Source organism: Pongo pygmaeus, chromosome 23 (genome assembly GCF_028885625.2).
Source record: "Pongo pygmaeus isolate AG05252 chromosome 23, NHGRI_mPonPyg2-v2.0_pri, whole genome shotgun sequence".
Taxonomy (NCBI): Eukaryota; Metazoa; Chordata; class Mammalia; order Primates; family Hominidae; genus Pongo; species Pongo pygmaeus.
In genome coordinates, this window is record NC_085931.1 from 42119050 (window position 1) to 42145477 (window position 26428).

The window sequence follows — 26428 nt, forward strand, 5'->3', positions numbered from 1 at the left end:
CAGCTGTCCCTGGGACACCCCAGTATGTGGACGAGCAGTTCCTGTCACGCCTCTTCCTATTTGTGGCCCTGGTGATCATGTTCTGGCTCCTGATTGCCTAATGCTGGGCTCCTGCCTACATCCGTGGCAGGGCTCTGGACTGGTGACGTGCCACCCCAACTCCTGGTGTTTGGCTTCCTGGCTAATCTTGACTCCTGGAATCAGTGGGATCAGTAACACATCAAGGAGTCTTGTTTCTTCATCAGGGCTTTGGAACTCGAGACCAGTTGGCGATGACCCCTGAGTATCGCCACTGCTGTAAACAGCCTATAACCTCAGGCCTTGGCATTGAGTCCTCTCTCATGGGTGACACCATGAAATCTTGTTTCAGCCAGTTCTGCAGGTCCTGACTCTGCAGAGGGAAGAGGCAGAAAGAGAGAAACTGTCAGAGTATAATTTCACCTGAGTTTAATATTACAGAAACAAAAGGATGCACCAAATGGTATTTCTGGAAATTTTCATCTCTTTAAATACCCCTTGGTAAGTTGCGTCTGAAGCCAGTGGGGGCTCCTCAGATAGAGAGGTTCCCCTTTCAAATCCCAGTGCCGCTCTGTTCTCTTTCCTCCCCCTCCCACTCCCCCTCTTCTTCCTCTGTAGAGATGTAAGAAATTGCTGTCCCATAAAAATCATCATTGCAGCAGCTAAAGCTGGGGTCACTTCATGAATTCACCAGAGACTCAAAGATCTTTTATCGGCTCTGGGCTGTGCTCAGTGTCTTTGGCCTCAGAGAACAACTTGAATGACTTCCTGGTTTCCTGGCATAAATTATTCCTGGTGAGACATGTGGTTTCACTCACAGATTTCCCATCAGCTTTCTCCCTAAAACTGTGCATCTGCCTCTCTCTGCCAGAGAACATACAGCTGAGAATACTGCTGAAGCTGAGACTGACTACTGTGCATTAGGAAAGACCTGGAGTCAGGACTTTGGTGGGATTTGGAGCTCCGAAGCAGGAATAACTGAACAAGCAGCCCTGTCCCCTAGGCTGCAGAAGCTTGAATCCATCCTCTCCCAGAACCTGCCACAGGAAACTGGGGGCTTTGTCAGGTCAGCCCAACTGCATGCAGAAGACCACCATCCTCAGAAGCCAAATTGTCCTTTATGAAGAGGCAAGGAAAGGGGAAACCCACATGTGACCCTGATTTTGGTATGGCTTGATAGAGTTGCCTGAAAACTCCTTTTATGTGTGCTAAAACCAGAGAAGCATGTGACTCACAAGCAGGCAACTCCTGATGATTTGTAAAGCCAGGTGGCAGGGCCTGGGGAGCCCCAGCACAATGATATTGTGTGGTCTTCCTTCCTGTGGAATCGAAGGGAAATTATTCTTCCCAATACCTTGATTTGATTTTCAGTTTCACAAGCTTCTTCCTCTGAATCTTATTGAGGGAGTATGGTACCAAGCAGGTAGGACCATTCACCTGGTGGAACAGTTCTTGCTCTGCCTTCTAGGCTTCATCCCAGAAATCCAGCCTCTTTCTGGAGACCCCAAAGCTGGGGGGAGATGGGCTTCCTCTGGGCCTCTCTCTTACTTTGCCATCCACACTGCTCCTGGCTAACCCCAGCAATAACCAACAAATGGTAGGAAGCCCCACCTAGTGCTTTTTCTCAATTATGACTGCATAGTTTGTGGAAACAAAGATCTTGAGGAAAATGAGGGAAGCCCTCCCGTCTTCATAGTCCCCATCTCTTCTTTGTACCTGTCAACACCAGAGTCAGTGTTTAAACAGACAAAATATAAAGTATTGAGTAGGTGGTTCATTTGCCAAATCCACTTGGTAGGAAGAAGCCACCAGCTTTATAGTGTGCCTGATAGATTTTAAACATTCCTGGGCACCCACTCAAGAGTGCTCTTTTTATCACCTTCTGGAAATCCCCAAAGTTGGAAGGGCCTCTGGAGTGTCTCTGCTCTAGAGAGAATTGGTAGGACCCCCCCTCAGTGCAGTGGCCCCAACTAGTGGAGGGAGAGAGGACTTCAGTCATATGGACTCAACATAAATGGGTTTCCAGAAGGATAATGAAAAGTTGTGGGTAGGAAAATGAATCATTTGGACTCTTCAATGAAATGGAGTGAGCCCAGGAGAGCTCAACCAACAGAGGCACTCTGGGAACCTGTTAGTAAAGCCAGGCTGGCCAAATGCCATTTGATTTTGAACCTCGTAGGTCCCCACTCACCCTCTGCCAGGAGCTAAGTAAGGCAGGAGAGCTGACTTGGGACTGCTGGCTCGGCCCCAACAGGGAGCCCCCTTCCCACCACCCCTCAGCAAGCTCACCACCTCATCCTTCTGCCAAGGCAGCTTTCCTTTCTTTTGTGTGTTTTCTGTGTTCTTAGCCTCCACCCTCCTCCTGCCACCCTTGTGGACTAGGACCAGGTCCTGACCCCAGTCAGAAAATGATGATATGTACAGTGGCACACCTTAACCAGTCACTAATTTTCACTGTTGTGAAAGTGATTTGATTTAGAATTAAACAAATGGTTTTACATTACTATGAGCTTGGACTTCTTGTCTGTGTCATGGAGGGTGAATGGGTGGGGAGTAGTCACACTGGTATGCCCTCATGGAGGCTCCTGTGCGTCCTCCGTAATGTCACACTGAGGACGAAAGTCTTCAAAGAAGCTGGGCATGACTTATGCCTGTAGTCCTAGTTACTCTGGAGGCTGAGGCAAAAGGATTGCTTGAGTCCTGAGTTTCAAGGCTGCATTGAGCTATGATCATGCCACTGAACTCCAGCCTGGGTGACAAAGCGAGACTGTCTCTTAAAAAAAAAACAAAAAAGGAAAGAAAGTCTTTAAACAACTATTGATAATTAGAGATGATAAATGTAGGCTGGAGGCCTGGCTTCATACACAGCCTTGCCCAAGATAAAACCTGTCTGACAGGCAGCCCCAGTCCTGACAAGTACGTGGCATTCCTGAGCTTGGTAAGTGACAAGCTGCCACAATGGAGCTTAGCTTGTTGCTTATCAGAGCCTTTAGAACAATCATAGGTTACTCACTGTCAGCGTCTCTCCATCTGTTTAGTAACAGGGCAGGTGGGCTCTCAGCCAAGTCCTCTCTCTGGAGCAGAAGGTGTGTCCCTCCCTAAGGTTCCTTAGTAGCAGGGTGTAGTGTGAGATGGAAGATGTTGCTGAGGTTGCAAATCTGGCCCAGCCTCAGCCTCCCCAACATGCCAGAGCTACAGGTAATTCCTCTGAAAAGAGCCTTTTTTCTTCCTCTTCGATTTTGATCTAACAGTTATCAAATTGAATAGTACCAAGATACAGTGGGGAATGCAAAGGTGAGGGAACTTCAGGAGCTCATAAGCCCAATGAGAAAAGACCAGGTTTTTTTTTCTTTTTTGAAAGATTTTAATTTTAGGCCAGGCATGGTGGCTTACACCTACAAACCCCAGCACTTTGTGAGGCTGAGGTGGGAGGATCACTTGAGGCCAAGAGTTTGAGACCAGCCTGGGCAACACAAGGAGACTCCATCTCTATAAAAGTAAAAAATATTAGCCAGGCACAGTGGTGCATGCTTGTGGTCCCAGCTACCTGGGAGGGAGGCTGAGGTGGGAAGATCACCTGAGCCTGGGAGGTCAAGGCTGCAGTGAGTTGTGATCATGCTAGTGCATTCCAGCCAGGGCAACAGACCCTTTTAGAAACAGGGTCTTACTCGGGTGCCCTGGCTAGAGTGCAGTGGTGTGATCACAGCTTACTGCAGCCTGGAACTCCCGGTCTCAATAGGTTCTCCCACCTCAGCCTCCCAAAGTGTTGGAATTACAGGTGTAAGCCACCATGCCCAGCCTTAGGTTTTTGTTTTCGATGGGGAAAAAAAAACAGTAGTAGAACAGGACAATAAAGCCTCCGTGTAGCCATCACCCAGCTCCAGTAACTATCAACTCAGATCAGTCTTGTTGCATCTATACCTCCCGCACACTGTTCCTCTCCCACTGTCTGAACTATTTGGAAACAAACCCCAGTCATATGTCATTTATTAAGTATTTCGATATGCGTCTCAAGTATTTTAAAAACAAGCAAAATGTGCTGGGCACGATGGCACATACCTGTGATCCTAGCACTTTGGGAGGGTGAGGCGGGCGGATTGCCGGAGCTCAGGAGTTTGAGACCAACCTGGGCAACATAGTGAAACCCCGTCTCTACTAAAATACAAAAAATTAGCCAGGCGTAGCAGTATGCGCCTGTAGTCTCAGCAACTCGAGAGACTGAGGCAGGAGAATCGCTTGAACCCAGGAGGCAGAGGTTGCAGTGAGCCGAGATCGCACCAGTACACTCCAGTCTGGGCGACAGAGCAAGACTCCATCTCAAAAAAAAAAAAAAAAAGCAAAATACCTTTAAAAATTTTCTTAAAATCATCATATCCAATCACATTGTTCAGATTTCCCTAGTTGTCTCATAACTTGTGTAGCTTCAATTGAGATCCAAATCAGTTTCATACATTGCTATTATTTGTCTCTGAATTTTTTTTTTTTTTTGAGACGGAGTTTCACTTGCTGCCCAGACTGGAGTGCAGTGATGCGATCCCAGCTCACTACAGCCCCCGTCTCCCGGTTTCAAGCGATTCTCATGCCTCAGCCTCCTGAGTAGCTGGGACTACAGGCGCCTGCCATCATGCCTGGCTAATTTTTTGTGTTTTTTGTGTGTATTTGTGTGACGGAGTCTCACTCTGTCGCCCAGGCTGAAGTGCAGTGGCAGGATCTTGGCTCACTGCAAGCTCTGCCTCCTGGGTTCACGCCATTCTCCTGCCTCAGCCTCCCAAGTAGCTGAGACTACAGGCGCCCGCCACCACGCCCGGCTAATTTTTTTTTGTATTTTTAGTACAGACGGGGTTTCACCGTGTTAGCCAGGATGGTCTCAAGCTCCTGACCTCATGATCCACCCGCCTTGGCCTCCCAAAGTGCTAGGATTACAGGGGTGAGCCACCTTGCCTGGCCTGTCCATGAAATTTTTTCTACTCTGCAGTTTATCTGTTAAAGAAACTAGGTTATTTGTCCTGTTGCATTTCCCACAGCGTCATTTTTGCTATTTGCGTCATGGAAATGTTATTAAGCTCCTCTTCTCCATGTATTTCCTGTAATTTGGTTGTTAGATCTAGAAGTTTCACCAGATCCAAGCTTATTATTTTTGTTTTGTAAGACTACATCATGAGTGATAGTATATACTTGGTGCGTCTTATCTGGAGGCACTTAATGTCTGGTAGTCCTACTTTGTGATGTTATAGATGCCACTATATCATTTAGAGTTGAGAAACAAGACTGCACTCTGGGCAGAGTGGGGCACAAAATTACAGAGAACATGGAGAGCTGGTTGTTGTAGGAATGGCAGGTGGCGCAAGGCAGGATGTGCTCAGGAAAAAGCACAGTCCTGGAGTGAAGGGAATAGGGAGACAAGTCCGCAGGGTGAGATGTAGTCAGCTCATGAGGGCTGGTTTGGCTTTTATTTTGTTGGTAGTGGGGTGCTGTTGAAGGGTTTTTAACAGAGAGATGACAGGTCCAGAAACATACTTTCGGAAGATTAACCAGTCAGTTTTGGGTAGGATGATTCAGGGAGGGCAGAGACTGGCTCAGTTTGAAGCAAGTGGAAGTGACACTGGGCAAGTCTGGTTGGGTACCAGTGGACCAGTACCTTCAAGAGGGCAGAACCTTGAGTTGTTTTTCAAGGTCCAGGTTTCAGGATCCTAGGCTCAGAGAGTTGACTGTGAGGCAGCTGGCAGGATCTGGCCCTAGGGACTGACCAAGCTATGGCCAGTGAAACAAACTGTGGACAGGTAACTTGGGTGCTATTGAAACTCAGTTGGTCTACTCCCTGCCCAGGCTTTCTCTACCCTCCAGAAGTTTCCCTTGAGTTCACAAGTGATTTCTGGAATGTTCTTTGGGTCCATATTAAAAATATATCTCTTGGCTATAGCATTTCTACAGAAAGCTATTCCCTCCCATTACATTTTCAACTTGCGTTTCTCAGAGTCGCCTGAGCTTCCCTGGGAGGAACTTGGGGGACTTGGCTATTCCCCAACTCCCTGCTGGTGAAGACCATGAGGCTGGAGGTAGAAGGAAGTAGAATGTGAGAGAGAATGAGGAGGGAGAAGAGATAGACCTGGGTGCCTTGGTGTGGAACGGAAGGAGAGGGAAGACACCCAGGAGGTTTTGGTTCCCAGGATGCCAGTGCTTTGTTGCCTGGGAAAATACAGTGTTACATCTTTCTGTAGGAAGGATGGGGAAAGTCCCTGTCCCCTGTTTGCTAGCCATGAGGCAGCTTGTCAGGAGAGTCCCTGGATTCCTGTCACTTTAATTCAATACACAATCTTGTGTTTACTATAATGATTTCCTCAGAAACTACAAAACTGAGTACTGAAAAGAGTTCCCAGGAATTAACGGAAATGGGACAGAGCCCTCCTCCCCAGCACTTTGTGCACACTCAGGACATCGTGAGCCACCTGCCACACCCAGAAGAGAAAAATCTGACCGGCATCCGGTTTGAATTAGAGCAGGAAGAAAGAGAATTGTACCCGCCTTTGCCTTTGCCTTTGCTTACCCAACTGCTGGGACCAGAGGCACCTGGGTTGAACTTTGTCTTTGGTCAGGGGTGGGGGTGGGGGGGACAGAATCCATTTCCCTGGGCCCCATCCTCTTTCTGGTCATTTGGACACGTTTCCTGTGATCTAAATCTGATGTAAGGAAATGACAATTGTGAAAGACCCAGCGTGAGAGAATCTGATGGGAGGGTGGGTCATCAGGGACCAGCTGACCTGGCTGATGATGTATTAATATCTTAATCACACAGAGGACCCCAAATCTCCTTCCAAACCTAATGAGCGGAAGTGGTTCTCAAAGCTACTCAGCCAGCTAGCAGCTGCCATAACCCAGTCAGCTGTCCTAACTCTTAGTCCTGTAATCTCTCCTCCTCATAGAAGATTGTAAACTGGTAGCCCACAGGGCAAATCTAGTGGCCAGGTGTGTTTCATTTGGTCTACCTGGCATTTTAAGAACTTTTTGATGCTATCAACATTTTTTAAAAGTGGCAAATTTCACCTAAATATCTGTATTTTTGGCATGTTTTGAAAGGTTGGAAGACCTGGGTAGGCCCATGTTCCTGCAGGGGAGTGCTCGTCTTCCAATGGGGCGCATAAGCTCCAGCGTCCTGCGCTAAACCTAATTGGCCTGGCTGAGGATCTGCTCCTGGAATGCTGGTTGGTCGCCTCCAACTATCTTTGACTTAGAGATTATTTACTGTCAGCTTACTCATAGTGGCGCAGAGAAGTGGTTTCTCTGAGCTAGAAGCTTCTAAGAAAAGTCCATCCTCAAAGCTGTTTGTGGGATAGACCTGGCTCCTCCATTGTAATATTCCTGATTCCAAACACTACTGGAAAGAGCTCTGAACTGGCAGTCAGCAGGGCTGGACTCCCATCCCGGCTCTCCTCCTAATGAGCGAAGCCATTTCGAGGTAGTCGAACTTAGCCTCTGATCCTTAACTTTCCCTATCTGTAAATGAGGGCGACTAGATGGGTGCGGACTGTCATCCGTGTTGAGATTTCCGGCCCCCGCAGAATCAACCTTACCGGCGGGAGCACCTCGAGGGGACGCCTCTCGCACTAGGGGGCGCCAGGGCCGCTGCAGAGCCAGAGCCAGAGTCAAGGGGCGGGGCCGCGTCTCGGGAGCGAGGCCCGAGAGCGGCGGGGCGGGGCATCGGCGGGCAGTCCCCTGTGCCAGGTGTGGTTTGGTCCTCCCAGGGCGCCGTAGGCGGTGCATCCCGTTCGCGCCTGGGGCTGTGGTCCTCCGGTGCCTGAGGCGGTGGCGGCAGGAGCTGAGGGGAGTTGTAGGGAGCTGAGGGGAGCTGCTGTGTCCCCCGCCTCCTCCTCCTCCCCATTTCCGCGCTCCCGGGACCATGTCCGCGCTGGCGGGTAAGGAAGGGCTGCTCCGCCCTGTCCCGCCGTTATCTCCGAAGTCGGGCTCCATGGCGCCTGAGGGAAACTGGCGGTCTCTCGGGGCTTTCGGGCTGGTTGGGTCCTCGTGGGTCCGAGCTCCTCAGAGAAGCTGGGAGGCGGGGTGGGCACAGCGCTCCCCAGGCATTTGGAGGGTGGGACTCCGGGAATGGGGAGGCAGGGCATCCTGGAGACAGAGGGCTCCGAGGGGCAGGCGAGTTGGGCGGCTTCCCGCGAGTTGAGGTCCCGGGGAGGAAGAGATTCTGGCTCTGCCAGGAATCCAGCTTTTTGGAGGGACCTGGCGGCCGCAGACCCCCCAAATTAAACTCTTTTTAAGGAAGTTGAAAAGCATGGGGTTCTCTTATAGTGGAAGCTCTGTGGAATTTGAGGAATACAGGATCCTCTAGGGTTCAGGACAATTAGGAGAGTTACCCCGGGTTCTGGGTTTTCTGAGGGAAATGGAGGATGTGACTTCCCTGCCAGGACCCAAGGCTTCTCGCGGGCATCTTGGTGTCTGGGAGTCCCCCGGGGCTGGGAGCTCTTTGCAGAAAATAAGGAGCCCCTTGAGGTTTAGGACAGGACTAAGGGTAAGGAGAGATCGGACCATTCTTTTGGGGGCTCAAAGATCTCTGCTACAGGTGGCGAAAGTAGGCCACCTGGGGTTCTGAGTTCTCCCGTGGAAGCTCCCTTGGCCTCTCTAGACTAAAGACTAGAGAGATGCGGCCAAACACCTCCTGGAAGAGTTGTCTAAGGGTGAAGGGTAGCTTCAGAGTTGGGTTAGCTGCACCTGCAGTCACCTCCCCGCCACCTCACACACCACCCTGCAGCTTCCTGCCTTCCCCATCTTTTCCCCCAGCAACAGGAACCTTCTGTCTCCTATGTTTCCCAGCCACCTGTGTGGGTGGCCCACCCTCTGGGTCCACCAGGGTCAGCGTCCAGAAGCTTTGGAGAGGCGGCAAAAGGGTATTGAGGTGGAGGGGGGCTGGCTATCTGCCCCCTGCTTCCTGGCTTTCCGTCTGTGGACAGTCATTTCCTTCATCTTGAATGCAAGGACTGGGCTACCAGTGGGTCACTTCCTCAGCAAGGGAGCATGGGATTTTCTCTTCATTGATGATAACAGACTTCTGGAGAGAGCTAGGGGTGGAAATGCCTAAAACAAATTTTTTTAGGCTGGGCGTGGTGGCTCATGCCTGTAATCCCAGCACTTTGGGAGGGCAAGGCAGGAGGATCGCTTGAGTCCAGGAGTTCAAGACCAGCTTGGGCAATATAGACTTCATCTCTTAGAAACAAAACCTTGTCTCTTAAAAAAGTTTTTTTTTTAAGCTTACAGAGTCCTTCCACTCACATGATTTCCAGTAACTATTTTTTTTTTTTTTTTTTTTTTGAGACGGAGTCTTGCTCTGTCGCCCAGGCTGGGGTGCAGTGGCACAATCTCGGCTCACTGCAACCTCTGCCTCCCGGGTTCAAGCCATTCTCCTACCTCAGCCTCCCGAGTAGCTGGGACAACAGGGGCCTGCTACCACGCCCGGCTAATTTTTTTGGTATATTTAGTAGAGATGGGGTTTCACCATATTGGCCAGGCTGGTCTTGAACTCCTGACCTTGTGATCCGCCCGCTTCGGCCTCCCAAAGTGCTGGGATTACAGGCGTGAGCCACCGCGCCCGGCCAATTTCCAGTAACTTTTTCTAACAGCTGTGTAATATACGTTGCCTGTCTTGAACCCTCTTTCTTAGAAAATTGTGAAAGGTTTCACAGTACAATAGTCTAGAGGCATAAAGCCTCTAGATGCATTAGTTTATGCATTCTTTCTTTCATTCAAAGAATATTTGTTGGATTCTTCTGTGTCATATACTTAGCCAAATGCTGAGTACAGTGGTGACATAGTTCTTGGTTTTGTGGTGCTTATAATCCTAGAGATGGACAATAAAAAATTGTAACAATTGCAATAAATGCTATAATAGTTAAGGTAAACAATTGAGATAAGTGCTATAAGAGTGCACCAGGGGTGAGGGTTTTCTCTACTTTTTCTTCTGTTTTGGTAGAGACAGCGTCTCACTGTGTTGCCCACGGTGGTCTTCAACTCCTAGTTTCAAGCCATCCTCCTGTCTCAGCCTCCCAAAGTGCTGGGATTACAGGCATGAACCACCATGCCCATCCTCTCCTTTTTTTTTTTTTGAAGGGAATACTTTTCTTAAAAATGCAAGTTTATGCTGACGCCTGGAGATAAGTAAAAGTTAGCCTGGCAAAAAAAGCTCACAGAACATTCCAGGCAGAGGAAACAGCATAAAAAGGCCCTAGGGTAGGAAGGCATGTAGTGCCTTTGAGCCTTTGAGCTGGGAGATCAATATGGTTTTTTGATTTTTTTGTGGGGGGGTGGGGAGGCAGAATCTCGCTCTGTTGCCCATGCTGGAGTACAGTGGCGCGATCCAGACTCACTGTACCCTCCACCTCCCGGGTTCAAGTGATTCTTCTGCCTCAGCCTCCTGAGTAGCTGGGACTACAGGCAAGTGCTACCATGCCCGGCTAATTTTTTGTATTTTTATTAGAGACGGGGTCTCACCGTGTTGCCCAGGCTGGTCTCAAACTGCTGAGCTCAGGCAGTCCACCCGCCTTGGCCTCCCAAAGTGCTAGGATTATAGGCGTGAGCCACTGCGCCCAGCCAAGTGTGGCTTTTTTATAGAGGAGGAGAGTAAGGCCCAGAAATGACAAGGTTCCATAGCTAAATAAGTGGTGGTGGTCAGAGTTCATATTTTCCAACTTCAAGTTTAGTGCTTCCTCCTCTCTGTAGCACAAACAGCAGAATGAAGTTGACTATGGAGTCTGAGAAGGAAGTGGGACTTAAACTTTCACTTGTTATTCCATCCAAACCATGTTCTGAGACACCTCAGATTCCTCGTGTAACCGGAGAATCAACAACAAAGAAATCAAATATTTACTGAGTGACTGTGATGTCTGTGGCACTGGGCAGGACCAAGTTTTACCTCTTATAAATTTTAACAGATGTTAGAGCCAGGAGAGAGTTTTGAGATAATGTATAGTCTCCTTGTTTTACATATGAAGAAACTGAGGCTCAGGGAAGAAAATGGAGTTGTCCAGGGTCACTCAACTAGTGGTAGAGCCAGAACCAAGGTAGGACTTCTCCAGTGTTCTTTCCAGTATTCCAGGCTGCTTAAGACATACGGGGTCTGGCACATGGTAAGCCTTTAATAAGTATTTGTGGAAATGAGTTATATATAGTTTGTGCCTCTGAGAAACTTACTGTCTAGTTAAGGTAATTAAGGCAAAAAACAAAACTCCCATGCTGATCAGTAGTGGGACTGCGCCTGTGAAAAGCCACCGCACTCCAGCCTGGGCTACATAGCAGGATCCCCATCTCTTAAAAAAAAGAAAAAAATTGATAAGACAAGCTGTTATAAGGCTTGCATATGATAACATTATAGAATTTCAAAGATGAGGGAGAATTCTCTTCATACATTTATTCCACAAATATATATTGAGTTCCTGCTATGTGCCAAACACTTTTGGCCCCTGGGGTTACAGCAAGGAACAAGATAGACCAAATCCCTTCTGTCATGTAGTGTGTGTTCTGGTAGGGAGAGATAGACAGCAAGTAAATGTATGAACATCATATTAAGGGATAAATCCATTGAAGAGAAGTGAAGTAGGATAAGGGGATAGAAGAAGTGAGTTGTCAGGGAATGTGTTTGGCATTTTTAAAGAATAGCAGGGTATCCAGGGTGGCCATCAGTTTTGGTTAGGGAATACTTCTTGAAGTGGGTAAGATTTGAGAAATCTTAAATAGGCTTGAAGAAGGTGGGGAAGATGATATCTTAGTAGGGAAGAAACTTTGGGAGTAGGAGACAAAAGTAGGCAAGTTTCAGGTCTTCATAAAGGGTAGCAAATACATGTGGTAGAGGCAAGGATTGGGAGGTGAAAGATTCATAGGAAGTGGAAGGTACAGCTGAGAATGTGGGTGCAACCAGACTAGAGGGTTTAATGCCAGGCTGAGGATTTTGGAAGTTTCTAGTCTACAGTAGACACCGTAGGTTTAGAGAAAGGAAGAGTCATGATGTGGGCACAGGGCCACCAATCTGGAGGTGGGTACAGTGGGCCCTGAGATGAGGTCTTAGTGGTAGCATTGAAGAAGGCACCAACCAATAAAAGATGCCTCCTGACATAGGCAGGCCAGGGTGACTTGGATGGCCCTGGATATGTGATGGAGCAGGGTAGGGTCCAAAATGACCACAAGATTTCAAAACTAAATAAAAATCCATCATGATCAAGGGGCTGTATTAGGCTTTCCACATTCATGGTGGATTTTCTGCATCTTCTGGAGGCTGAGCTGATTGCCAGAACAGGGCTGCCTTCTTGTTAGTGTAAACCTTGAGCGGGGCTAATGGGGCCCACCGTCACACATCTCATTTCAATGAGAGGACCTAAAACTGTAGCAGTCTCTTACAAGTCTACCTTCTTTCTCATTCTTGATGTATTTTTATATAGTAGAAAGAATTAGACTATTTTACCTATTAATTTACATTGAATAGTAACTAGAACATGAAACCAATGCCTGGTTTCATTAAAGTGTTCCTTGAACGTTCTTTCTGGTATTCTTTTTTATCATGTCTTTCTGCCTGTAATTTGTCCAGGAAAGAAAGACTAAAATGTAGTTAAAGATAGGCTTTGAGACAGGTGCAGTGGCTCACGCCTGTAATCCCAGCACTTTGGGAGGTTGAGGTGGGTGGATCATGAGGTCAGGAGTTCAAACCAGGCTGGCCAACATGGTGAAACCCCGTCTCTAATAAAAATACAAAAATTAGCCGGGCATGGGGGCAGGTGCCTGTAATCCCAGCTACTCGGGAGGCTGAGGCAGAGAATTGCTTGAACCTAGGAGGCAGAGGTTGCAGTGAGCTGAGATCGCGCCACTGCATTCCAGCCTGGGTGACAGAGCGAGACTCCGTCTCAAAAAAAAAAAAAAAGACAGGCTTTGGAGACTAGACCTGTGGTCTAATCCCAGCTCAAACATTTATTAGCTGAGTATTTCAGTTTCCTCTTCCGTAAGATGAGAACAATAATAGTTCCTCAAGACTAGTCCTGATCTCGTGGGATCTTTGTATTCAGTTAGTTCATACTTGCGTAGTGCTTAGGACATTGCCTGGCATAAAGCAGTTTTTTTCCTCTATCATTGACAACTGGCAGAGAACTGCTGTATGTGAATATATCAATTGGTTAACCGGTTCTCTGGTAAAGATATTTTTATGGGCCCTCCATAGATAAGAAAATGCCTACTCATTCACAATTAAGTGAACTTCTGGTTGGAAGTTACAGTCTGGGTGGCCTGAAAGACATAAGAACCATCTGTCTCATTTGTCACTGCGGTGTATTTTGTTACTGTACTGAGCTTGCCTTGCCTGTAGCACCTGGGTTGTCCCTCTCTGACATGTTATTTCTGTGTATATCCATGTCCTTTACACACCATGAGTACACACCAAGGGCCCCAGTAATTCCTGGCCTACTCTGTGCCTTGCACATGGGCACATAGAAAAAAGTTTGCTGAGTTTGTTTTGAAAACCTTCCCTTCAGATTTTAGAAGTTTCTGTATTCAGCTTAACCTTTTCCCCAGCCAACTTCCTAGATACACACACAGGAAGGAAGAGAAGTTAGTCACAAATCGGTCCAACTAAGTGCCTGGCACCATGGGAGATATTTTCACATCTATTACATTATTTCTATTAATCCACTTGGTAATCCTGTAAAGTAGGTGGTATTATCCTCTTTTTAAAGATTAGGAGACAAGCTCAGAGAGGTCAAATAATTTGCCCAAGGACACAGAGGCAAACAGTGACAGACTCAGGTTTCAAACACATACATTTACCCCTCACAAATTTTTCCAAATAAACTAAAGAAGGGAAGAAGAGAACAACAGCAAGAAGGAAACTTTCTGAGATACCTCTGTCTGTGCCTTAACCTGAAAAAGGAGAGGCCCTTGGTTTGGTGTCAGTCTCTCAGAGCTGGAAGAAATCACTTGATCCCTCCTTTTACAAAAGAACAATCTAAGGTTTAGAGAAGCTCGCAAGCTCTTTTAAAAATCATCTAATCTTTTTTTTTCCTGAGACACTCGTTTTGGTAAAATTTGGTAAGCTAGTGAGGAAGAAAACCCTTTGGGTTACAGGGAGAGTATCTAGAGGAATGTTAATCATTACTGTTAGTCTTTTTGATAGTCACTTCATTAAAATGTGATCTTTTTCTCTTGGCTGTTCCCCAGCAGCTGCTGCCCTGCCCTTCTGCTTTCTGCTTTGTCCCAGAACAAGTGGGATTTATACACCTGACCCGCCAGTTCCCAAGGGGCCCAGGGGTTACCATACTTGTTTTATGCTGCACTAAATTGGCTGAGTTTTGTTCCTGGTTCTCATTGTCTGGTGGAACGTGAGAAGCTTCAAAGATTTTTTTAAATGAAAGGATAGGATGTTGATTTAAGCTAGGCATTAGAGTCTCATGAGCTCTCAGTGCTTGAGGATTTCTCACCATTTTGAAGCCTAAAAAGGACTCATTTGCAGAAACCAAGCTCTTAGACCAAGTTTAAGGTGAACATTGTGGGGACTGCATTGGCTCTGAGGTGGGATACCAGGCCAAGCCCTTCCACTGAATAGCTGTGTGTTCTTGAGCAAGTCTCAACTTGTCTGAGGCTGCATAGGGTGTTAAAAATGACTGGCATGGTAGTCTCTGAGCATGGGTTTGAGTCCCTGCTGGATCATCTTTCAGTAGCTTTGTGATGGTTAGGCAAGTCTATTTTCCTTTTTTTTTTTGGTGCCTGCCCCAGTGGATTCACATTTGTTTGAGGGCCACATTGCTAATTAAGTTGGGAGAGAAAAGCATACATAAAGTGAATGTATTTTATACCAAGATTGAAAAGGTCTTAAAGGTGAGAACCCCTATAATGAGCCATTTGTTGCAGTGCTAACCTTACGTTGCACAGTTACACTTATTAAAAGCAACAAATTCCAATAATAACTGAAAACACAGTTTTCTGTTTATTAAACACCTAATAAGGGTCCTTTATTGTTTGAGGGTACTGTGAACATTTACTTAATCAAGCTCCTTTTCTGGACTCTTTTTTTTTTATTTTTATTTTTATTTTTTATTTTTTATTTTTTGAGACAGAGTCTGGCTCTGTCGCCCAGGCTGGAGTGCAGTGGCACGATCTCGGCTCACTGCAAGCTCCGCCTCCCGGGTTCATGCCATTATCCTGCTTCAGCCTCCCGAGTAGCTGGGACTACAGGTGCCCGCCACCATGCCCGGCTAATTTTTTGTATTTTTTGGTAGAGACGGGGTTTCACCGTGTTAGCCAGGATGGCCTCCATCTCCTGACCTCATGATCCACCCGCCTCGGCCTCCCGAAGTGCTAGGATTACAGGCGTGAGCCACCGTGCCCGGCCCTTTTCTGGACTCTTAACAATCAGTAGCCACTGTTGATAAGTCTGCAAATATGAGAGGTAAACACTATAGAGGGAGAGAATGAACAGCCTGGTACAATCAGATATTTTCTTAAGGAAGAACTTCCCAGACTGACTGGACTTTGGATTGATCCTCCACTAGGCTTCACAGAAATCCCTAAGACTTTGCATTACAGTATTACATTTCTTTTACATTGCCTAGAATAAAGGTGTTAAGAGAATAGATCAATGAATTTTTAAGACTGTAAGAGAGCTAAAGAGGCCAAGAGTGTTCTCTTGAAGAGGGTCTGGGCTTAGGAGGCTGTGTGCTTTGGGTGAATATCTTTGCTCAGGTACTTCCTAACAGAAAAGCAGTGTGAATGCATAACAGGTAAACTGGGGCCAGGTTTATCCACATGAAACTACTCATAGGTAATCGGGGAGCCGGAACAGTTATTCCAGTGGAATCATCTGTGCTGACCTTTGGAACTTATCTTTGGAAATTGGTTTTATAGCTGGCAGTTGGATCCAAATTTTCAGTTGGGTTCACCACACAAAGGAATGTCTGTTTTGCACCAGGCCCAAGGTTAGGCCCTGGAGATAAGAACATAATAAAGATACAATTCTTACACCTTAGTTCTCTGAATGGGGTATGGGAGAGGAGAGTGGAGAGAGAGGGACTGAAGGAGACAGAGACATATGCAGTGAACTGTAATTAAATAACAACTTATGTAAAATAGGTATAGACAAAATGAAACAAACACTGCCTGATTTTAGGGAACTTTAAAGAAAGGATAGAAATTTGATTAAGGGGCCGGGAGCAGTGGCTCACGCCTGTAATCCCAGCACTTTGGGAGGCCGAGGTGGGCAGACCACCTGAGGTTGGGAGTTTGAGACCAGCCTGACCAACATGGAGAAACTCCATCTCTACTAAAAATACAAAATTAGCCGGGTGTGGTGGCACATGCCTGTAATCCCAGCTATACTTGGGAGGCTGAGGCAGGAGAATCACTTGAACCCAGGAGGCGGAGGTTGTGGTGAGCCAAGATCGCGCCATTGCACTCCAGCCTGGGCAACAAGAGCAAAACTCCGTTTCAAAAAAAAAAAAATTGATTAAGGGAAAAGATAGAGAAGCTTATACATAGAGAATAACTTGAGGTGTGAATGTCAGGATGCAAGTACATGAATAAAAGTGGCAGGAATAGAAAATAGGTCAAAATGTAACTAGAGCATTTTTTTGTAAGGAATGATGAGAGAGAAGGGTCCTTTGGGACCACATTGTAAGGACCATTTGCTCTTTCATTAATTGTTTATTGAAGGATTGTAGCAGACCAGGGGCCAGACATGGTTTGCTAGCCCTTTGGAGGTAGCAAAAGCCAACTTTAATGATGTGTGAGAAGTTTTTGTTCCTGCCCCAGGGCCTTCGCACATGTCCCCCCTCTCCAGTGTTATCCTTCCTTCCCCCCTTTTTTGCCCAGTTAATTTGTATTCATCCTTTAGAGCTCAGCTTGGAAACTACTTCCTCGAGGAATACTTTGCCCGCCCTTGTTTTCCTAGTTATGAACTTGATATCTTCGTACCACTTGCCCCAATTATAAATAAATAATAATAATAATTATTATTTTTTGAGACAGAGTCTCGCTCTGTCGCCCAAGCTGGAATGCAGTGGCATGATCTTGGCTCACTGCAACCTCCGCCTCCCGGGTTCAAGCAATTCTCTTGCCTCAGCTTCCCGAGTAGCTGGGACTACAGGCGCCCACCACCATGCCTGGCTAATTTTTGTATTTGTAGTAGAGACGAGGTTTCACCATATTGGCCAGGCTGGTCTTGAACTCCTGACCTTGTGATCCACCTGCCTCAGCCTCCCAAAGTGATGGGATTACAGGCGTGAGCCACCGCGCCCGGCCCTCAATAAATAATTATATTATTGTTTAATATTTGCTTTGTGTTTAATCTCTCTCTTGTTTGCTCCTCTTTCCCCAACACAGTGTCAGATGCATAGTTGGCATGCAATAAATATTTGCTGAAAGAATGACTGAAGTGGGTCCATTGAATTTAGCAATAAGCAGTTACTGTTACTGTTGACCTTGGTGAGACAGTTTCAGAGAAATGGTGGGGGTGGAAGCCAGATTGCAGTGCATTATGCAGAAAGTGGGAAGTGAGGAAATGAGGGCAGTGATGTGTAGACTTTTTTTCTTTTTTCTTTTTTCTTGAGTCGGAGTTTCACTCTTGTTGCCCAGGCTGGAGTGCAATGGTGAGATCGCGGCTCACTGCAACCTCTGCCTCCCGGGTTCAAGCCATTCTCCTGCCTCAGCCTCCCGAGTAGCTGGGATTACAGGCACGTACCACCATGCCCGGCTAATTTTGTATTTTTAGTAGAGACGTGGTTTCTCCATGTTGGTCATGGCTGGTCTCAAACTCCTGACCTCAGGTGATCCACCTGCCTCGGCCTCCCAAAGTACTGGGATTACAGGCATGAGCCACCACGCCCAGCCTCTTTTTTTTTTTTTTTTTTTTTTTGAGACAGAGTCTCGCTCTGTCACCCAGGCTGGAATGCAGTGGCGAGATTACTGCAACCTCCACCTCCTGGGTTCAAGCGATTCTCCTGCCTCAGCTTCCTGAGTAGCTGGGACTACAGGCGTGCACCACCATGCCCAGCCAATTTTTGTAGTTTTAGTAGAGGTGGGGTTTTACCATGTTGGCCAGGCCGGTCTCAAACTCCTGACTTCAAATGATCCACCCACCTCGGCCTCCCAAGACAACTTTTTCATACGTGTGGCTGTGAATGGGAGAAACAAGGGTGGTAGCTAGAGGAGAAAATGGGATCCAGAGGTTTGGTTTTTTTAAAAATTAGATTTAAAAACTAAATTAGATTTTAAAACTTCACGAGTTTGCATGTCATCCTTGCGCAGGGGCCATGCTAACCTTCCCTGTCTCAGTCCAATTTTAATGTATGTGCTGCTGAAGCGAGAGTACCAGACGTTTTTTTGATGGCAGTGATTTGAACTTATTTAAATGATAATGAGGAGCCAGTGAGGGAGAGGAGTGCTGTAAAGATAACTACAAGTGCACTTCTTCTAAGAAGTAAGATGGAATGGGATCCACAACAGGGGTGTCATACTGAGTAGCCCAGCCTTTGTTCCATGGACACTGGGAAGTCTAACCTAGAGCTGAGATAGCTTGCAGTGTGGATGAGCCAGCTAAGAGTACAGTAGATAGGGAAAAGAAGCCAAAGATCTGAAGTAGGGCTGGGGTGAAGGACAGGGAAAGACTAGAGAGACATTTGGAAAGTGAAACCAGGTGGATATGAGAGGAGGGAGTAGAGGGTCTTGATTTCGGGTCTTTCATGCTTAACCCAGAGCAGGTACTAAAGTAAGTGTTGATTGAATGTCTTTGAGTTTCTCAAGACTAGAGAAAGCAGGGCAAGCTCTGGAGGGTATGGCAATAACAAGTTATCTTGAATATCCTCATGGTGGAAAGTCCTGATCCTGTTTGAATTTTGGAAATAGAAGTCATTCAGAGCCAAGAGATTGAATTGTTGAGTAAGTGGGTGGTCAGGTTAGAGACTATTACTTTTGGGTTAAAAAGTAAAAACAAGAAACAAAGTGTGGCTCTAAAATAATGAGATTTGCTGGGGGTGGGGCATGGCAGCTCATAAACTGACCCTGAAAGCTCTTACATGTAAGAGTTCCAAAAATATTTCCAAAACTTGGAAGATTCATTTGGATGTTTGTGTTCATTAAAATCTCTCACTAATTCATTGTCTTGTCCACTGTCCGTAACCCAACCTGGAATTGGTTTGAGTGAGTCTCTCAGACTTTCTACGTTGGAGTTTGTGAGGGTGATGGCATACACTCTGACCACTGTCACCCTAAAACCAAAAAGGCCCCTCTTGACAAGGAGTCTGAGGATTTTAGACCCAGGAAGAATGAGTGATGGGCATATATATATCCTATTACTGAGGCATGAGAAGAGTGGAATGGGTGGGTTGAGGTGGTGTTTTAAGGCCTCTTGCCAGCTTGTTTAACTCTTCTCTGGGGAACGAGGAGGACAACTGTGTACATTGGCTGCTCCAGAATGATGTTAAGCAATCTTGAAGTGCCAGGAGCTGTGCTTTGTCTATTCATGGCCCCTGTGCCTGTGAAACAGGGTTCGGTGACTGTCACTGTGCCTGTGGCAGTCTGTAGTTACCCAGAGAGAACAAAGCTGCATACACAGAGCGCACAAAGGAGTCTTGTAACAACCTTGTCCTGCTTTCTAGGGCTGAGTCAGGTACCACAGCTTGATCTCAGCTGTCCTCTTTATTTCAAGAAGTTGTCATCTGAGCCATACCAGGAGTATTGTATTTTGTTTGGGGCCTCTCTTTTTTGGAGGAACATGGACCAACTCTGTGCTTTTGTCTATGCTGGTCTCAGCTCGCACAACCCTTCACCCTCCTTTCTCAGCCAGTGGTAAGTAAGTCTTCCCTATCTTGCAAGGCTCAGCTCAAGTGTCAGCTTCCTCTACAAAGACTTTCCTGGTTCCCCTCATTGGAGTGAACAAGAGTTGACATGGTAGAATGGAAAGAGCAGAAGACCTGAGTTTGAATGCTAGATCCACCACTTAGCCAGTCAATCCTGCCCCCTGCCCCAAGTTTTAATTTTCCTATCCATTAAGTGAATATAATAATACCTGTGTCACAGGATTGTTTTGAGAATTAAATGAGATTAGGTCTATGAAAGCACCTAGCAGAGTTCTTGACATATAGGAGGCATTCATTAAATATTTGTTCTTTCCCTTTTATACCCATTACTTTTCTTTTTCTGAACTAAAATAGTACTTGGTTCTATCTCTGAAATAATATCCAAGTGAAAGATGAACAATATGAAAGAGTAGTTCTTTTCCAGTGGATTTGCTTCTTAAGGAGCAGAGATTATGTAATCTAACAGCCCCCAACATACAAAGAGCTTTGTGTCTAGAACAGGGGTCCCCAGCCCCTGGACCACCAACTGGTACGGGTCTGTGGCCTGTTAGGAACCAGGCTGCACAGCAGCGATGAGCGATGGGCCAGTGAGCGTTGCTGCCTGAGCTCCGCCTGCTGTCAGATCAGTGGTGGCATTAGATTCTCATAGCAGTGTGAACCCTATTGTGAACTGCACATGCAAGGGATTTGGGTTGCATGCTCCTTATGAGAATCTCACTAATGGCTGATGATCTGAGTTGGAACAGTTTGATACCAAAACCATCCCCCCTGCCCCCCAACCCCCAGCCTAGGGTCTGTGGAAAAATTGGCCCCTGGTGCCAAAAAGGTTGAGGACTGCTGATGTAGAGGACCAATGATGTTGGTTGAATAAATGAGCTCTTGGATTAGGTGATGGAAAAATCTGAAAAAACAGGGCTTTTGAGGAATAGGAAAAGGCAGTAACATGTTTAACCCAGAGAGAAGTTTCTGGCTGTTGGCTGGGAATAGTCATAGGAAGGGCTGACACTGAAAAGGAGATTGTGTTCGTTTCTTCTTCTCAGAGCTATAAGCAAAGGCTGAAAGTTCTAGAAAAAGACAAGTTTTGTTTCAGTAGAAAAAAGGATAATCAGAACCATTTTTAGAAAATGGAATGAGACTACTTTTGAGGCCATGAGTTCCTTGTCCCTGGAGAGATGAGCAGAGGTTGGACAAGTGCTTACCAGAGATCTTGTGGAGGCAGAAACTGTGCATCTAGCAGAGCATTGGCCTAACCCTTTCAAATGAGATGCTGTTAACTCAGTTTTATTCTGTGTGGTAGGAACCCTGTCCCTTTGCCTCCTGCCACTTTGGGCCTCTCAGCCTCTTGGTTTTGTGTGCAGGTGAAGATGTCTGGAGGTGTCCAGGTTGTGGGGACCACATTGCTCCAAGCCAGATATGGTACAGGACTGTCAACGAAACCTGGCACGGCTCTTGCTTCCGGTAGGTGGGCCTATCCTCCTGTCTTTACCAGTGTACTATGGGCCAAGCACTATTTCATGTTCTGGTGGAAAACACAGAAACAAGCTTCTGAGTTGAGAATTTCAGTCTTAGGGTGGGGAAAGGAATGTACCAAGGAAGAGCTCATGACCAAACCTCAAGTGTGGCCCCCCTGAACCCAGGTTAAACTGGAAGAGCCACAAATGGGCCAGCTGGAGGCAGGGTGGGGGGGATGAAAGGAGCCCTTTCCAGGGTTGTCCCATATTTCTCACTTTATGGGTGAGGAAACTGAGGCCCAGGAAGAGTGACTTTCCTGTGGCTGTGCTACAGATTATGCAGGTACTTCAAGAGTTGTTTTTATTCTTATTTTATTTTATTTTATTTTATGAGAGGGAGTCTCGCTGTTGCCCAGGCTAGAGTACAGTGGTGCGATCTCGGCTCACTGCAACCTCTGCCTCCTGGGTTCAAGTGATTTTTCTGCCTTAGCTTCCTGAGTAGCTGAGATTACAGGCGCCTGCCATCATGCCCAGCTAATTTCTGTATTTTAGTAGAGACGGGGTTTCAACATTTGGTCAGGCTGGTCTTGAACTCCTGACCTCAAATGATCCACCCACCTCGGCCTCCCAAAGTGCTGGAATTACAGGCGTGAACCACTGCACCCAGCCAAGAGTTGTTTTTAGTGTGGTTGGCAGAGCCAGCTCTTCCTCACCACAGGATGCCTCCCTAGGTTCCTACTTTTTGTTACTAGCTTTATTATAGCTACATTATTATTATTATTATTATTTTTTTTTTTTTTTTTTTTTTTTTTTTTTGAGACAGAGCCTCGCTCTGTTGCCCAGGCTGGCGTACAGTGATGCGATCTCGGCTCACTGCAACCTCTGCCTCCCGAGTTCAAGCAGTTCTCCTGCCTCAGCCCCCCGAGTAGGTGGGACTACAGGCGTCTGCCACCACACCTGGCTAATTTTTGTATTTTTAGTAGAGATGGGGTTTCACCTTGTTGGCCAGGCTGGTCTCGAACTCCTGACCTCAGGTAAGTGCTAGAATTACAGGCGTGAACCGCTGCGTCCAGCCAAGAGTTGTTTTTAGTGTGGTTGGCAGAGCCAGTTCTTTCTCACCACAGGATGCCTCCCTAGGTTCCTACTTTTTGTTACTAGCTTTATTATAGCTACATTATCATTATAATTATTATTATTATTATTATTATTGAGACAGAGTCTCGCTCTGTTGCCCAGGTTCTTGTACAGTGGTGCGATCTCAGCTCACTGCAACCTCTGCCCCCCGAGTTCAAGCAATTCTCCTGCTTCAGCCCCCCGAGTAGGTGGGACTACAGGCGTCTGCCACCACGCCCAGCTAATTTTTGTATTTTTGGTAAAGGCGGGGTTTCACCTTGTTGGCCAGGCTGGTCTCGAACTCCTGACCTCAGGTGATCCGCCCTCCTCGGCCTCCCAAAGTGCTGGGATTACAGGCATGAGCCACGGCACCCTGCCTATAGCTACATTATTTTTGTAGGTAGCTCAGTTTCTTAAAAATTATACAGACTTCAAATCAGATTTGTTCCTGCTGTCTGAGGCTCAGTTTCTTCATCTGGAAAATGGATGGTAATAATCTTGTTGAGATTGAATGAAATAATATATGCAGTGTACCCAGTACATGGTAGACACCCAGTGAATGGTTATTCCTTCCTCCCATCAAATTGGAATTCTCAAGGGTGGGAACTTGTCTTTGTATTCTTCACAATGTAAAATAGTTGAAATTTGTTGGTGGAAAGAAGAGCGGTCCACTCCAGAGGCTGGATGGGCATGCCTGGCCCCCAAGGTCTGAAGTGGTGGGGCTGTGCTTATATCCTGAGAATGAGATAGACTAGACAGGCACCTTGTGCTGTAGATTCCAGCTCCCGCACATAGCTCTTGTTGTAAAGCATCCCTGTGCTTATACCAAATAATTGAGTTGACCTTTAAACAGTTGCCTTTTACCTGGGAACCATGTAGGGGATTGGCCTGGAGACGTCTGGCCTCTGGAAGAGTTGGAGAGGAACCATCATTATTATCCTTTCCTTTCAGCTATAACTCAGAGTTCTCAAGTCTTTTCTGTGGATCTTACTGCCTTGGTTCCTGCCCCTTTTACTCCCAGGGAAGTTGATTCTGTCTTTTCTGTTCCATTTAGTATGATAGCAGCAGAGAGTGTCAGAGCTGTAAGGGACCTTATAGTTAAGCCTTTGGCTGGCCCTTTCATTTTATAGCTGGGACTAATAAGTAACATCAAAACCCAATGAGTTCACAGATTGGGTCTCGCCTTGGCATGTAACCTATATGTTCATATTTGTTCTTGCTGTTTTCCTATGTGTATGAATATTTTCTATCCAAAATAAGCAGGACAGGGTAGAGCAAGTTAATCTTTGGAATTTCTGGATTCTCCTAGAGCTAAAAAACTTCAGAACTAGAAGAAACCACCCACTATATGGTATAACCCATTCATATCACAGATGAGAGGCCTGAAACCAAAAAGACTTGCTGAGGGTTACTTAGGCCATGGATGACAAGAGCTGGCCCTAGAACTAAAGTCTTGGGTCATTTGTAGGTCTAGTCAGATGCTAGCTTGTTAGCTCTGTGTGCGTGTGTGTGTGTGTGTGTGTGTGTGATAGAGACAGAAAGATAACATATGTACACAAATACATAAAGAGGAAGTAAGACACGTTAGCATGGTAGATAAGAGTACATGCAGGCCAGGCGTGGTGGCTCAAGCCTTTAATCCCAGCACTTTGGGAGGCCAAGGCAGGTGGATCACCTGAGGTCAGGAATTCGAGACCAGCCTGACCAACATGGTGAAACCCCATCTCTACTAAATACAGAAAAAAATTAGCTTGGCATGGTGGCACATGCCTGTAATCCTAGCTACTTGGGAAGCTGAAGCAGGAGAATTGCTTGAATCTGGGAAGCGGAAGTTGCAGTGAGCCGAGATTGTGCCATTACACTCTAGCCTGGGCAACAAGAGGGAAACTCCATCTCAAAAAAACAACAACAATACCAACCAAGAGTACAGGCTATGGAATGAGACTATGGTTTTAAATCCTGGCTTTGCAATTTATTAACTAGCCTTAAGTGACTTCCCTGAGCTTTCGGCACCAATCTGTAAAATGAGGATAAGAATATTACTCATGCCACATGGTTGTTAGGGAGGATTAAATGTGATAACCTATATAAAGTGGCTAGCATAGCATCTGACATATAGAAAACCCTCAACAGGGCCGGACGTGGTGGCTTATGCCTGTAATCCTAGCACTTTGGGAGGCCGAGGCGGAAGGATCGCTTGAGCCCAGGAGTTTAAGACAAGCCTGGCCAACATGGCAAAACTCCACCTCTACAAAAAATACAAAAATATTAGCCAGGTGTTATGGCACACACCTGTAGTCCCAGCTACTTGGGAGGCTGAGGAGCATTGATTACCTGAGCCCAGAGATATCAAGGCTGTAGTGAGCCGTGATCATGCCACTGTACTCCAGCCTGGGGGACAGAGTGAAACCCCTGTCTCAAAACAAAACAAATGAAAAAAAAAAACCCTTAATAATCAGTAACTGTCACTTTATATTATGTTGTGTGTGTGTGTCTATATACACCTACATGTATACATTTCTCTTATTACACATTCATTGGTGATCTGATGTGGAGCCCCAGGGATTAAGGGCAACTTTGAACTACCCTGACACAATCAAGCCAAATATCATTCCCGTGGAAGAAGTAGAGTATCTAGGTTCTGTCTCCTAGTTGCAGCTTTACCTTGAGGACAGAGACTCTAATCCAGCTGTACTGAAGGAGCACATCTCCTGACTTCTGAGCTTTCCCCTGGTAAATTCAAACTGGATGTCACGGTGCCCTCAGATAGAGCCTGGTAATTTGCCCTGGGGAGAGTGACTGTCTTTTGGATCTGATTTGACTTTTGCCCCAGTTGGAGGAAAATCTTCAGGGCTAGGAAGGATTGTATTTGTCTGACCTGAGAGATAACTTGGGTTTTGAGGAACGTGGGGCATCAACCTGAATGGTCTTGTAAGATCTCTCCCACGCCAGCTTGCCAGTGTTTCTCTGATGAATTTAGAGTACCTGAGTAGTGCAGGCCTGCTGGGAGGAGGACTCCCTCTGTGCTACTCAGAGAAATTCATTCTTCATGGCCCCCTTCCAACCTTGCTCTTACCCAGCTGGGCTACAGTTACAATAAAGGAAATGACTTTTCTTCTGCCCTTCCCCCAATACCTTTGTTTTCCTAGTCACGGGGTAGGGCTGGATATTGAATGGAGAAATTGCTGAGGTCCATCCTAAACTCCTCCCCTCATCTCCCCCTTACATTACCCCATTCTCCGGTCTGCGGCCACATCCATAATCCTCCCTCTGTTAGCCTTCCGACAGACCCTCAGGTGCCCAGGACAACAGGAAGCTACTTAAAGCTGGAACCTGGGACTGTGCAATGGAGGCCAGCGACAAAACTGAAAGTAGCTCTGTCAGTAATTATGCTGGTGTGATTAGGCGGCTGGCCAGAATCTTTTGGATCTCCTGGACATATGGCTAACTATTCTTCCCAAGCCTTCCCAACAGGCCCCTTTTTTTTCCTTTTTTTCTTTTCTTTTCTTTCTTTCTTTTTTATTTTATTTTATTTTTTTTTTTTTTTAGGCTAGTGAAGTGAAATTGTGGGAGTGGAAAAGGAACAAAGAAATCGGTAACTGGTAGTGATCAATTACTTGTAAACACCATTGTACTTGGACCAGCCCAACAGGCCTTTTTTAAAACTCTGAGTACCTCTCTTTCCTTTCCTTGAGCAGTGCCTTAATTCTGTGTCTCGGGCAATCCTTTCTGATGTTCTCTGGACCTGGCTGTCTCTCCTTAGGAGAGGCCAGGAGAGTAGCCAGAGAGCATGTCATTTGTAGCTGAGGTTAAAGTGTGGAGCTATGAATGGTGACCTGGCCTCTTGGCATGTTAGCAAGCCAAAGGACCTTGACAACTTTTTTGATGATTGTCCCTTCACCCTGATCAAAGGTGTTTGGCTTAGGAGGAGGGAAGAAAAGCTACCCCTATTAGTCTTGATGGCCCCAGCGTGGGTCTCTATTGCTTGACCTGGTTCCTAACAGCATTATCAGAAGGAAAATC

General features: G+C 46.4%; 2 protein-coding genes and 1 non-coding gene across 7 annotated transcripts in view; 2 read left to right on the top strand and 1 right to left on the bottom strand.

The window, feature by feature from the left end:
- The window catches only part of RNF185 (ring finger protein 185), a 46011-nt gene extending 43489 nt beyond the window's left edge, over positions 1-2522 (top strand). For all 3 annotated transcript variants that reach the window (XM_054470376.2, XM_063663160.1, XM_054470374.2), the window contains one exon: positions 4-2522. In XM_054470376.2, the coding sequence (XP_054326351.1) occupies positions 4-101 (98 nt within the window). In that variant the 3' untranslated portion in view covers positions 102-2522. The remainder of the gene's footprint in view (positions 1-3) is intronic.
- Positions 2523-7675: 5153 nt separating this feature from the next.
- LIMK2 (LIM domain kinase 2) overlaps positions 7676-26428 on the top strand; it is a 68486-nt gene continuing 49733 nt past the window's right edge. The window contains exons 1-2 of one of the 3 annotated variants that reach the window (XM_054470381.2): positions 7676-7928; positions 21200-21299. In XM_054470381.2, coding sequence (XP_054326356.1) covers positions 7913-7928; positions 21200-21299 — 116 coding nt within the window. In that variant the 5' untranslated portion in view covers positions 7676-7912. Of the gene's footprint in view, positions 7929-21199; positions 21300-26428 lie in introns of those variants that run through there. The other 2 variants (XM_054470383.2, XM_054470382.2) reach the window with 2 other exon arrangements.
- On the bottom strand, positions 18247-18355 carry LOC129023747 (U6 spliceosomal RNA). The gene has a single exon (XR_008496895.1). It is a non-coding gene; the product is annotated as a U6 spliceosomal RNA (small nuclear RNA).